Here is a 12,102-nt window from a genome sequence, read left to right on the forward strand (position 1 = left end):
TTTATTTGAATTATTTATGGTGTTTTTAAAAATATTTTATAGTATTTTTATTATGATGGTCAAAATATTGTAACTAGCTAATTTTTTTATTTTTGTCTATGCGATATTCTCCCTAAACTATTATAAATACATATTTGAATCGTAGTATATGATATATCAATTTTTTTTTCTAGTATGTTTTAATTTTATTTGACTCATTTACAATATTTTTAAGTAAACTTTATAGTATTTTTGTTGCGATGGCCAAAACACTATAACATATGAAGAAAAAAAATTTTAAAATAGTTTGAGTATTTTTTAAATTATGAGAACTTTCTGAAAAATAAAAATAAAAGTATCGGTTAAAAAAAATGCAAAATGTAAATATTTTATATGAAAATCATCCCGTATTTTTTTTTTTTTTTTTTTTTCTCTGCTCACCCCCATACTCAAAACTAGTATGAGAAAAGGATACAAACTATACTAACATGAGATAATTTGATACATTTAATTACCAAGCGATGATCACTAAAAGAGGAAGAAAACCCCACTGTTCACAAAGCAATCGAAATCAGCACTGCATTAATGACAATTCAGACAGTAATTATTGAGACTCAGGAATAACTCGTTCCATGACTAATAAATACATGGATCAGAACAATCGAAACAAATGACGCCATTAATGTAGAACAAACATTTTAGTGGTAAGATCATTACAACAAATTTGTATGTATGTCATGTTCTTACTTGGGATTTTAATTAGGACTGTTTGATGTAACTTAGAACCGAGAAAATAGTCTGGATTATGGTGAGAAGGAAGAGCAGAATGGCAGCGAAAACCGAGATGATCGCCCATGGACTGGTCAAGTAGTTGTGGTTCAGCGACGCCCAACGGCGGTTGCATTTGTTGTCGCAGTGCTTCGTCACGGCCTGCCCGAGGTCCGAGAGATAGCACGCCTGCAAGTCCATGATGACCTCCTTGCCGAGCTTGTTGAAGACATCGGCGACGTCTTCGTCGCTGCCCAGGCCGTTCTCGATGATCTTGTGCTGTCGGAGTAACGCCACGTCCATGGGCGTGTCGATGATGCGGTCCATGAACCAGGCGTACGTGGTGACGTAGATGCCCGCCCGGGGGTAGCACTGCTCCAACGCGATGAGGTTCCGGAGGAGGGAGTTGGTCTCGTCGTCCACCCACACCTGCGGTATCTCCATCTTGTTCCCGCGGAAACTGATGTCCAGGAAGCTCGCGGCTTCCTTCTTCACGAACTTTACCCTGGCCTCCCGGAGCTCTCTGGCGCACGGCATCGGGGTGTGTGAGGGCCGGCTATCCTTTCCACTCTTCTTTGCGATCATGCTCTTCGGCGGCACAATGCAGGTGTGGAAAAGATGAAGAAGGTGGGGAGAATTCTTGATGTTATCGTCGGTGATTTTCTCGATGTTTATGGTCAGAGGAAAATTCCGGAAGAAGTAGTCCAGGGGTTCCTTCAGGGAAGCACCTGGGGAAGCCAGCTCCAGCAAACTCCGAAGGACGACGAGAGGAAGCTGGTTTTCGAGCATCATCACGTCATGTGCGAGTAATGGCAGAGCCCACCGCCATGCACTTATCATCGGATCCTGTTCGAACGTCGAACTTGCCTCTTGCCACTTCGGACCCATTCGCATCTCCGCTTGCTGCTTCTCCTCCATCTGTACGAGCAACAACTCGACCACGAAGCAGCAGTCGAGCAGCATCATCTCCACGAATTTGGCGGGATCCATGCCCAGTTTCTCCGAGTACGCAGTGCGTGCTGCTAGCGCCAACATCTCGACCTCCTCGAGGTAGTCACACAAGTGTTTGTTGGGGTTCCGGTTCAGGAACTTCTTGAAGTAGCGCCATTTGAGGCCGTCCCAGGCTCCCAGGCGTTCGTTGTCAGCGTGGTAGGGGCCGAGGGAGACGATCTTTGGCTCGTACGCCAAGCTATCGATCGCTCGAATGTTGTGTGGGACTCTGAAGATCGTCGCCTGCTCGGCGTGCCGGTCTTCCAACGATGTGGCTTCCAACTTCTTCCTCATGGAGCTCACCGCCGCCTCGTCCACGCGTATCACCACCTGCATTTCCGCAGCACTCGTCTCCCTCATGGCTCGATGGCACGGCATGAAATCTGATGGTCAGATTTCTGGGAAATAATCAAACTTTTATTCGATGTATAGAACAAAGTAATCAATTGATCTTCCTAATTTGTCCTCGTGATCCACCCAGCTATGGTACATGCATCGACAGTCTACAAGAACAAACTAATGCTGGGAGAAACCAATGGATGTGAAACCTTTTACCTCGTTGTAGTACTGCTACGCGTAGGGTCAGATTTCTTCAAGCTAGGAGAGAAATAAGAACAAGAATGGGAAAGGCAAAAGCAGCAGAGGAAGAAGAATAGATTAATGGTGGGAAGAGCAGGGTCAAGGGGTTATATAGATCTAAAAAGTCCATTTGTGGACCGAGATGCCGCTTGACATTGTTCTTTGCTTGTGCTTTTCGTTTTTCTTTATTTTATGCTTGTTTGGACAGGAGAAGGAACGTCTGTACACGGCACACGTAAGGAGAAAGGGACAGATGGGTTCTGTTCCCACATGTATTATGATCGATTATAGCAATTAACTCCATCGATCAAGGAAACACCCATGATGATTGATATTCATAAAATATAAAAAGAATGAAGAAGAAATATACTTTCTCCGAATATTCATTAAAAAGCTCTGTCCATTACTGAATTCTCTGAAGATAGATTCGCAAAACATTCGAATGAAAAAGTCCACTAAGTTTTGACAAAGCGTTACGCTCTAATCATCGCTCGATCCCACACGACAATGATGATGATCAGCATGAGACAAATTTCCTGATTGGGAAACTACAAAGAAACCGGGCCCACGTCCCAGTCCCGGAATAAATATTCGGCCGTACGTATCTCATCCGACGACGTAGAATGGTCGAAACGTGACGCCGGACGGCCCTTCGGAGGTGGGTCCCTTTTTCCCGACGGAAAGGTTCTGATTTGATGCGGGCCGCCGTCCACGGCCGAACCGACAAAGCGAAACCAGCGGATGCTCCCTCCGGGGCCCGCAGTTGCGAGCGAATGAGAAGGCGTGGTTCCCTCTTCGGTCCCTTCGCCGAGCCAATGATGAACGACAGAATGGCAGTCGGTGAAATGGTGTCTCATTCGAGGGGTAGCCGTGTCATTCGACGTCTCGCTTGTTGTCTTGTGTTGGATAACGTGGCCACGTGGTTTAAATTCTCGACGCAAAGTTGCTATTATGAGCCGCAAGTTAGGAGTCGACTTGGACGTAAACACTCACGTGCAACTGCGTTAATTTACCATTTAGACCCACCTAACCGTGGGCTATGAGTGGACCGATTCGTGCTCGATGAGGGCCTTAAAAGAGCACAATGTCTGCCTTGACGGTTAAGACATCAACGTGTGATAGAAAGAATCCATGTCTTATTAGATGGTCCCAACACATGGACGAAAGCCCAAGTCCAAGACGAAACTAAAGAGGGGTATTACGGTCATTAGATACATAGCCTGGAAAAAGTCGTCACGGCACGCGACATGGCCTGCTTCGATGTTGCGTCGGTCCGCAGGGACCCGCCACTTACCCCCTGCCTCCCCTTTTTACCCAAACGCCCCCAAAAGCGCAAGAACAATAATGAATACAATAAATGAATGAATCAAGAGACATACACTTTTGAGTCGCCTTTTCGCAGGAGGGGAAGTCTTTAGCCACCCATACCGCGTTACTCGTTCGGTTACTTCCCTTCTCACTGGAGATGTATTTGTGGGTCCGCGCCGTCGTCCATCTCTTCTTCGAACGACATGTCGGCTAGGAAGCTGGGTAGTCGTGGCAGCGAGTAGAAAAAGTATCTCTTTACACGGGAACCCGTGGGCCCCGCCTCCGCTCATCTCCTCATCTTTTGCTTCTCCACCTTGCTTTTTCTTCTCTCCTATCTGTCTATCTTCGATTGCTCCCGTGAGGGAATTCGATTTCGCATCACTCGTCTTCCGCTAGGGTTTGTAGTCCCTCCGTTTTTTGCGTGCCAAACCAAGAGGGAAAAAGAGGAAGTTTGGCTTCCTTTGATGAGATATCCATGAAGCGGTAACTACGTTTGTTTTCTTTTGGAGAAATCCTGCTGTTACTCGTTAGATCTTGCATCCTGTTAGTCATGGCAGTAACTGGATTCTTCGCTCTTTTTCCTTGGTTTCTGATGTGGCTATCCTGCAACCTGTGTGAGTAGCGATTTGGAATCGAGCGACGGATAGTTTATCCTTGGTCTCGTCGTTTCCGAGAAAAAATATTTTTCTTAGATTTGTTGGAAGCCGAATTGGTTAAAGATAGTATCTTTTTAGGATTCTTAGCTTCCCAAAAGTTGCTTTGATAAGTATAGATTCTTCTCGCGAGGCAGAGCGGCTGATTCTGGTGATGAAAAAGGTTTCGTAAGATACTTTTAAAATATCGGTTGTCAAGACTTATGATGCTGCCGAAGTTGAATTGCTCGTCGGGGTCTGTTGCCTTTTCCGGTATATGTTTTTAGATGTTAGCTACAGGAGATTTTCTGCAATTGGCAGCTTCCAAGATCCGAAGTAGTTATTTTTAGAACATTCCCTCTTGTGAAATTTATAACTAAGGTTGTCAGGTTGAGCGAATCCATATATTTGTGAGATTATTAAGTGGAAATCTTCTGGAAGTGCTATCAAAATGCTGATTAATATACATAAGCAATTGTGAGAGTTTGGGTATCGACCTTGTTGTTATCATGATTAATTAACTCTGGTTGACAGGTCTACTCATTTATAATAAAATCTACTGCTACTTGTGATTTACTTTATCTTCGCGACTTATGTTTTTGTGGTTTTACTAAATTTGATAAAATGCATTGCATTTGAAACTTGACCAAGTTTAAGCTTTTAATGTCCAGGAAAGTGGTTAGATTAGATTTTAAGGTCTTTTGGGACATATGCTGACATTGGCTGAATTTTTCCAGAGTATGCTGACAACTTCGACGGTGAGGACATTTCTTGTAAAACCACAAGAACAGAAGCAGCATTTGATTTTGTTGTTTATCTTCTGAGAGCGAGGAAGCATGAGTCACCTTTGTGATTTCTGTGGGGAGCAAAGATCTATCGTCTACTGCAGATCTGATGCTGCTTCTTTGTGCTTGTCATGTGACCGCAATGTTCATTCTGCAAATGCACTTTCTCAGCGTCACTCCCGCACTCTTTTGTGTGACAGATGCAGCGCACAACCTGCTGTTATAAGGTGCACTGAAGAAAGTGTTTCACTTTGCCAAAATTGTGATTGGAATGGGCATGTTGGGTCTGCAGTTTCTTCAGGGCATAAAAGAGAGACAATAAACTGCTACATAGGCTGCCCGTCGGCAGCAGAGTTTTCAAGAATTTGGTCATTTTTTCAGGAGCTTCCTCAGATAGCTGAGTCCGATTGTGAACAGGGCTTAGGTTTGATGACCATCAATGAGAGCAATGTTAGTAATTGTTGGGCTTCTCCAGAAAACAGTACTTTGGACGTATCTGGTGCCGGCAAAATGGAGGAACCGGAAGCTGTCGATAAGTCCAATGCCTTGATTGGATCATCTTCAGGGTCTGCAATGTGTCCTATGCCCTGTACTGCTGATCTGACCGCTGGTGCAGTGGATTTAACTACACCTAAGGTGCATTTAAGTTTTGAATTCACTTTATTTGTCTCTAAATTTTAGAACCCATTGATGTTTGCTGTCTTTTAAACAAAATCTTTTATACTATATACAATTACCAAATTCAACTCTACTATTCAAGTTACTTTTTTGCCTAACAAACTTGATACTATAACAATTGACTACCATTTTATGTTCCAGCATCTTTTGTTGACAGCAAGGATGTGTAGTTACTTTCATCATTGACTAGTCTGCAGGGTATATTAATATGTGTAGGTGTACCCTTCCTCCATTCCTCTGGAGCCATAAATTGCAGTCTACCAGAGTATCAGGTCTTATGACACTTTCACATAGTGAGCACCTCTTTTGTTCTGCTTTTACACCCCTCTTCTCTCTTCCCTCTCTCTCTCTCTCTCTCTCTCTCTCTCTCTCTCTCTATATATATATATATATATATATATATACATATATACATATATATATATATGGGTCACTGGTACATGGATTATGCTTGGATTCTCTTAAATGTTTAGCTTAATCCTGAGAATATGGTTCAATGTTTGGATGCTCTTCAATGTTTAGCTTCTTTCACACATTTCAATTGGCAATAGTTTATCGACTCGTTTGCAGCTATCTTGTCCTGGGACCAAAGATTTTGAATTCTGCAAAGATGATATTTACGAAGATCTCAATATGGATGATGTTGATTTGACATTTCAAAACTATGAAGAACTTTTTGGTGTATCTCATAACCAAACAGGGCACCTTTTTGATGATGATGAAATAGATATTTTTTTTGATACAAGGGCAACATCTGCTGGCAATTCCAACTGCCAGGGTGAACTTGTTGGAGAGGTACAACTTGTGGCTTTCTCTTATTTTTGCAATTTTGGTTTTTTTTCTTTTTTTGTATCAGCAACCACCAGTTTTATTGCTTTTTTTTTTTTCCCTTCTATAAAATCAAACACTAGTTCACTATATTCATTTCTTCTCTGTCAGCTCCATTAGATGCAAGCTTAGATGTATGCATTACCTAATGTGTGTTCCAGTTCATTTTGTTATGATGCATAGAGTACTTCCTGCACCATTTACTATCTTCAATTTTTTGTCAAGGGGAAAAGGATGGTTTCATAAAGATTCTTCCATTCATTGGGGTAATGATTTCTGTAGTTATTATGACTTGCAAAGGTGTTGGATTTTAAGTGCTCATTTGTAGGGCAACAATGCTCTCAACTAGTTGCGAGTTAGCAAGAAACCTGAATTGCTTGTCAAAGATAAAAGTTAAAGTGGATGAATCATAAACAGAAAAACTTGTTAATACCTGATATTTGAAAATTCAACTTGAAATCTGACGTGTCATACTGCATCTGAATACACTCGATATAATTCATTGGAGATTTCATTTCGTAATAGATTAACTCATTCAGGTCTTGTTGCTAACTGTCAAAGGAATACTGTTATGCTATGTCTGCGCTGCTTGCTTCCACCAATTTCCTTAATTTAGTTTGGTTATTGTGTCTCACAAGCTGATATATCTCACAAGCTAATAATTAGGAGAGCAGAAATGCTTTGCCATCATATTTCTTAGCGAGGTCTGCAAATTCAAAGAGTCATCACCTTTCTTGTGTATTCATGAGAAAATGATTTTGTGAAGCACCAGATGAATCTCATGTTGAATTTCAGGAGAGACAGATAAGTGTTATTTTGTGCATAGCTACTACCTTTATGTATGAAAAGGTTGATATATTCATGACCATAAGCAGCATCGTATGACAGACTGACTAGATGCTTCTTTGGATGACATGATCTAAGTTTGGTTTGGATGATACTACTTAAACATTTCTGCTCTCCTAATCATTGGTTAAAGCTGGCGTTGCCAATCTGTAGCAGCTTATGTAATGATCTTACTTGCCAATTTGTAACAACTTATGTAATGATCTTAAGTTATCTCGACAACAAGCTGTTACCCTAAGCTGTTGTCAGCAAGCTGCAGTTTACTCGCCCATGTGAATTTTCCAAGCTAAAGAGCACAGTGCACAGTCAAGCAGCTCGTTAATTGCATGTCTATTCATATGTCATCACAACATGCATATTTAAGATGATCAATCATTCGCTTATACTGTCTCGGCTGTCCTTAAAAACTTTCTCAGGCATCATCTGCTGGGCAGGTTAAGCCTATGCAGGCAACGTGTAGCAATGCAGTCTCTGCTGATTCTGTGATGTCAAAACCAGTAAAAAATGCAGATTCAAGTCAGTTTTTTCCAGCACGTCAAGCTTGCTTTAGTCTATCCCTTTCCTTTTCTGGCTTGACTGGTGAAAGCAGTGCCGGGGACTATCAAGATTGTGGTGTTTCATCAGTGCTTCTTATGGGTGAGCCTCCAGTGTTCGAAGCTGGACTTGAAAATTCCTCGTTACCTAGAGGTAGCAGGGTTAGTGCTGTGATGCGTTACAAAGAAAAAAAGAAAGCACGCAAGTAAGTCTGAACTCTGACAATCTCAAATTGGATGTGCTATAATCTTCTGTGTTAATCTCTGAAAAAAATCACTGAGCACAATTTTCTTTAACTTCTGGATGGCTGGACTTGACATATATAGTGTGGAATTTCAGTATTTGGAAGTTGCATCCTGCTCTAGAAGCCACATTTTACTTTTGGAACTTTTCACTTCCAGAATCCCTGATTTCTTTTAGAGGAAAATTTCTCATAAAAATTAATAACAGACATCAAATTAGTTTATGCATGTGTTTACTTATGTAGCACTTAGCTTTAGCTTATAGTGCTGTTAGTTCCACAATGAAGCATGTATTTGCTTGTTTATCTTGTATGCAACTAAATGTGTGTTTAAACCATTGTCGATCACCCTTTTTAACCTCTGAAATAAATTAATAGGATGTAAATGGACATTGTTGGCCAACTACAGGTGAGAATATGGCAGTTGATTGCATACAAGAATTATTTTTGATGTTCTTATATCTCTGATCTCTGTCAACCCCCTCGAGGTTTACAGTTTTGGATATCGAATATAGTGATGAGAAAGAGTGTCTGAGTGGGATGAAAAAGAACAACGATAGAGAGCTTCTGAGTCAGATGTGAAAACAGTCATTCTCGATTTTTTTTTTTTGTTCTTGTTCTTGTATATTGGTTAAATAGAAAATCAGAAAATCAATCACCTACCAGAGAAAAGGTAGTGAGGCCAAAGATGCTCCTTGAGTTGGAAGTCAATTGTTAGGAATGATATTATAAAATAGGTGTGCAATATGAAATTAGACAACATACACAGAGCTTTTGTTACAAACTTGACTCACTTGGAATTCTATTGATCTGTAGATCAGTAACACAAGCTATTTAGTCATGAATGCATGACAGTATGATAACTAACTAGATGTATTCTTAACATAAAAAATAATTATTGTATCTTGATGAAAATAATAAAGCTGTATGTGAATGATGCCATGTTTTACAGACAAATGGATCTAATTCAATTATAATTTTATTACAGATAGTTGTTATAGAGTGATTGTGATTGCTCAATTAAAATATTCCATGGATATGTTCGACAAATTCTCAGAAACTTCTTTCTTGTATTTTGAACAGGTTTGAGAAAAAAATAAGGTATGCTTCTCGCAAGGCTATGGCTGATGTAAGAAGGCGGGTGAAGGGCCGGTTTGTCAAGGCTGGTGAAGCTTACGACTATGACCCACTTGCACAGACAAGAAGCTGTTGAGAGCAAAACATTATCATAGTATAATGTAAACATCAGTTGATAAATACTTGGGGAAAATGAAGACCGACATAGGTCATCCTTCCCTTGCCATTAATATGTTTACCAGCCTATTTAAAGAAGTTAAAAGGGAGGAACAAGAAAGGCAGCATGATTGATGGCTGAAAATATGAGTTGCAAGTTCTCAGTCCTTGTTAATTTGCCAAGGAACATTCTGGCATTATGAGTTCTTGATCCCCACATGGCCCAACATCCTGATCCTGTAAATGTCAGTTTTCATTTTGTTCAATAATGAATGGGATTGTATATATTCTATGATTGGGAAAAGAAGGCCAGCACATACTGGTTTATTCTGCCTTGAATGACCTGGTATCCATGCTCTTCCTGATCCTGTAAACATTTTTTTCTGACTCCGTCCGAGGTCAGTTACCCTCCTATGGCATGCTACAGTGTCCCCCGGGGTTAGGTTTCTGATTCGGACATTGGCTCCATTCGCTATATCTCGTCATGTTATATTTTGTATAGTGTGTTGTAACCGAAAAATAGCAATTTGTATCCATTCAAATGCAAAAGAAAAAATTATATGTATCAAGATTCTTGTCGAACCTTCTATCTTTAGTTTCTTTTTATGTCATCGACAGTATAAACACAATAAACTTTGCACGTTGCTCATGTGTGTTTAAAGCAATTGCTGCAGCTGCCCAAGATTGGTTGTGCATCTTAAACACCTGAAGATGTGTTATGGTTTTCTTTGTCATGCTGTTGGTGATAGATGTCTTCCAATATTGTCATCTTCAAATTTATTAGTGCCAGATAGAGAACACATCTGTGACTGCAAAGAGTTGAGCAACAAGCTCGACTCAAGCTTGGGGGTCCATCATCTGCTCATATACCAGCTTGGAAAAGATGTTTGTGAGCCAATTCACCTTGCTCTCATCACCACAGAGAATAAAATCCGACATTGACTGTGATGTTGCAGTATTAGTTGTGGTGAAAGAATAGCAATACATTTTGGATCACAGACCCGAATCATTCAGCTGGGTGTTTGTCATGGAAAATGTTCATCGCGTTTGACGTGATTTGGTCCTTTGTGTGAAAGTTGGATGAGCTATCTATACAAAAAATATCAAGTTAGTCATATGGTTTAGTCCCATGTCGAAGAACATCATTTCATATGGTAAAACATCGTTCAAACATTTCATGTCGAAGAACACAGCATTCCAAACTAATGGCCAAAAGAAAGTTTGGTTGTTGCCGACGAATGATGCAGCGCAAACAGAGCAAACTCCCCTCTCAAATGAAGCAGAACGCATGCACTCTTCAATGTTCTACCATGGATCCTATGAACCCTAAACCCCATAAAGGGTAACTGTTAACCTTCAAAGGTGCTGCCTTTATTCCTTCCCACCGACTGCCAACAGCTGCCGACAGTTGAGGTGGCTCTTGACAGAGCCGTGTGGGTGGAAATCCTTCTCCTCTGCAATTTATGGATCTCACATAATGCCAGCTTCTATGATCCAAAATCTCTTTATGAAGATGTTGATGCCAATTACGGAGAATACTTTCTATCGTTTCTGCCATGAAGATTCTTTATGTTTACAGCATGTCACCCTCAGTCAGGCAATGCAAAGTTGAACCACAGAGAAATCTGGGAGGATCACTGAGGACAAAAGTGCTATTCTGTCTCTTTTTCCTGCATGTCCAAATGCAGATTGATAATAATATTTATGGATCTCAAGATGAATGCAGGATGGGATATGAAGTCTATGCACTTGCAATTTTGTTGCATTATATTGCATGGTAAATGCTCTGCACAGGAGAATCCAATATTCCTATCATCTTTCTTTCTGAATAATTTAGTACTCAAGATGATATGTAAAAAAAAAAGATTATTTTCGTGTCTCGAATCTTCACCTAAATATATGAAAATTAACCTCATAATGAGATGTTGAATGAGCCTTATGTTGTGAAATATGTAGGTGAGACATCCTAGTCTTGGAAATATAGCATTGGATGCTCAATTCAAGTTTAAGCCTTCTCGAGCATATCTTTAGCATTATCACCTTTTACTATAGTCATCTTGGTGTGTAATAATTGATCAATTGAGAGAACTTAGACCAATATGAGATTCCTTTGTCTCTACACATCATTTGGAACATTTAACTATATATTAAGGATGTAAATATTGTACTAATAGAGTATATTATGAGCAATGCTCCATCTGGCTGGCAACTTAGGTCATGATTCAAGTCACCAAAGGTGGATGCCACCCACATCCTAAAGAGACCCAACACCCAAAATACTAACATTAAAAGAGAAGGGAAGATTAAAGTCACACTCATGAAAGCTACATTTAACTTACTTTTTCTCATACCTCTCTCTCTCTCTCTCTCTCTCTAATTCTAATACATGTCACAATGAACCATAACAAGCCATTTGGAAGAATCAGACAACATGATTTTATACATTAAACATAAGCTTACTCTATCATCATCCAAGTTGATAAATGAAGTCACACAAAGTGCAATCTCCACCAGCCCACTGACCTACAATTGATTCTCTCCATGCTTCCAGCTTACTCATCACACACAAGTAGCAGCCTCCACCAAACCTCCCTTTTCTGTCACTTAATTCCTCTCTTTTCTCTATAAGTTTAAATTATACATATTCATTATAGATTTTTTTTTTTTTGTGTTTCTGAAATTCTCAGTAAAAATCAATTTG

At 40.3% G+C, this 12,102-nt stretch overlaps 2 protein-coding genes across 3 annotated transcripts; one reads left to right on the plus strand and one right to left on the minus strand.

Annotated features, from left to right (window-relative positions):
* Window positions 1-664: 664 nt before the first annotated feature.
* Window positions 665-2,351, minus strand: LOC135633063 (UPF0481 protein At3g47200-like). Its single transcript, XM_065142124.1, has one exon. It carries the CDS (start codon window positions 2,113-2,115, stop codon window positions 739-741), a length of 1,377 nt encoding a protein of 458 aa, XP_064998196.1. The 5' UTR covers window positions 2,116-2,351; the 3' UTR covers window positions 665-738.
* A 1,616-nt stretch (window positions 2,352-3,967) lies between these two features.
* LOC103976953 (zinc finger protein CONSTANS-LIKE 9) lies at window positions 3,968-9,966 on the plus strand. 2 transcript variants are annotated; one of them, XM_009392320.3, is made up of 5 exons: window positions 3,968-4,107; window positions 4,994-5,677; window positions 6,290-6,514; window positions 7,810-8,132; window positions 9,252-9,966. In XM_009392320.3, exons 2-5 carry the CDS (start codon window positions 5,093-5,095, stop codon window positions 9,379-9,381), a joined length of 1,263 nt encoding a protein of 420 aa, XP_009390595.2. In that variant the 5' UTR covers window positions 3,968-4,107; window positions 4,994-5,092; the 3' UTR covers window positions 9,382-9,966. The 2 variants fall into 2 exon arrangements, with proteins under 2 accessions (XP_009390595.2, XP_064996966.1); XM_065140894.1 differs by having other exon boundaries at window positions 7,828-8,132.
* Window positions 9,967-12,102: the final 2,136 nt, after the last annotated feature.

This window comes from Musa acuminata, chromosome BXJ3-3, assembly GCF_036884655.1.
Source record: "Musa acuminata AAA Group cultivar baxijiao chromosome BXJ3-3, Cavendish_Baxijiao_AAA, whole genome shotgun sequence".
Classification (NCBI taxonomy): domain Eukaryota; kingdom Viridiplantae; phylum Streptophyta; class Magnoliopsida; order Zingiberales; family Musaceae; genus Musa; species Musa acuminata.

Excerpts from the sequence above, each read along its gene's own strand:
- LOC135633063 (XM_065142124.1), bottom strand. The coding sequence starts at position 2,115 with ATGCCGTGCCATCGAGCCATGAGGGAGACGAGTGCTGCGGAAATGCAG.
- LOC103976953 (XM_009392320.3), top strand. The coding sequence starts at position 5,093 with ATGAGTCACCTTTGTGATTTCTGTGGGGAGCAAAGATCTATCGTCTAC. Across the intron at positions 5,678-6,289 it reads TGGATTTAACTACACCTAAG|CTATCTTGTCCTGGGACCAA; the intron begins GTGCATTTAAGT and ends ACTCGTTTGCAG. Across the intron at positions 6,515-7,809 it reads AGGGTGAACTTGTTGGAGAG|GCATCATCTGCTGGGCAGGT; the intron begins GTACAACTTGTG and ends AAACTTTCTCAG.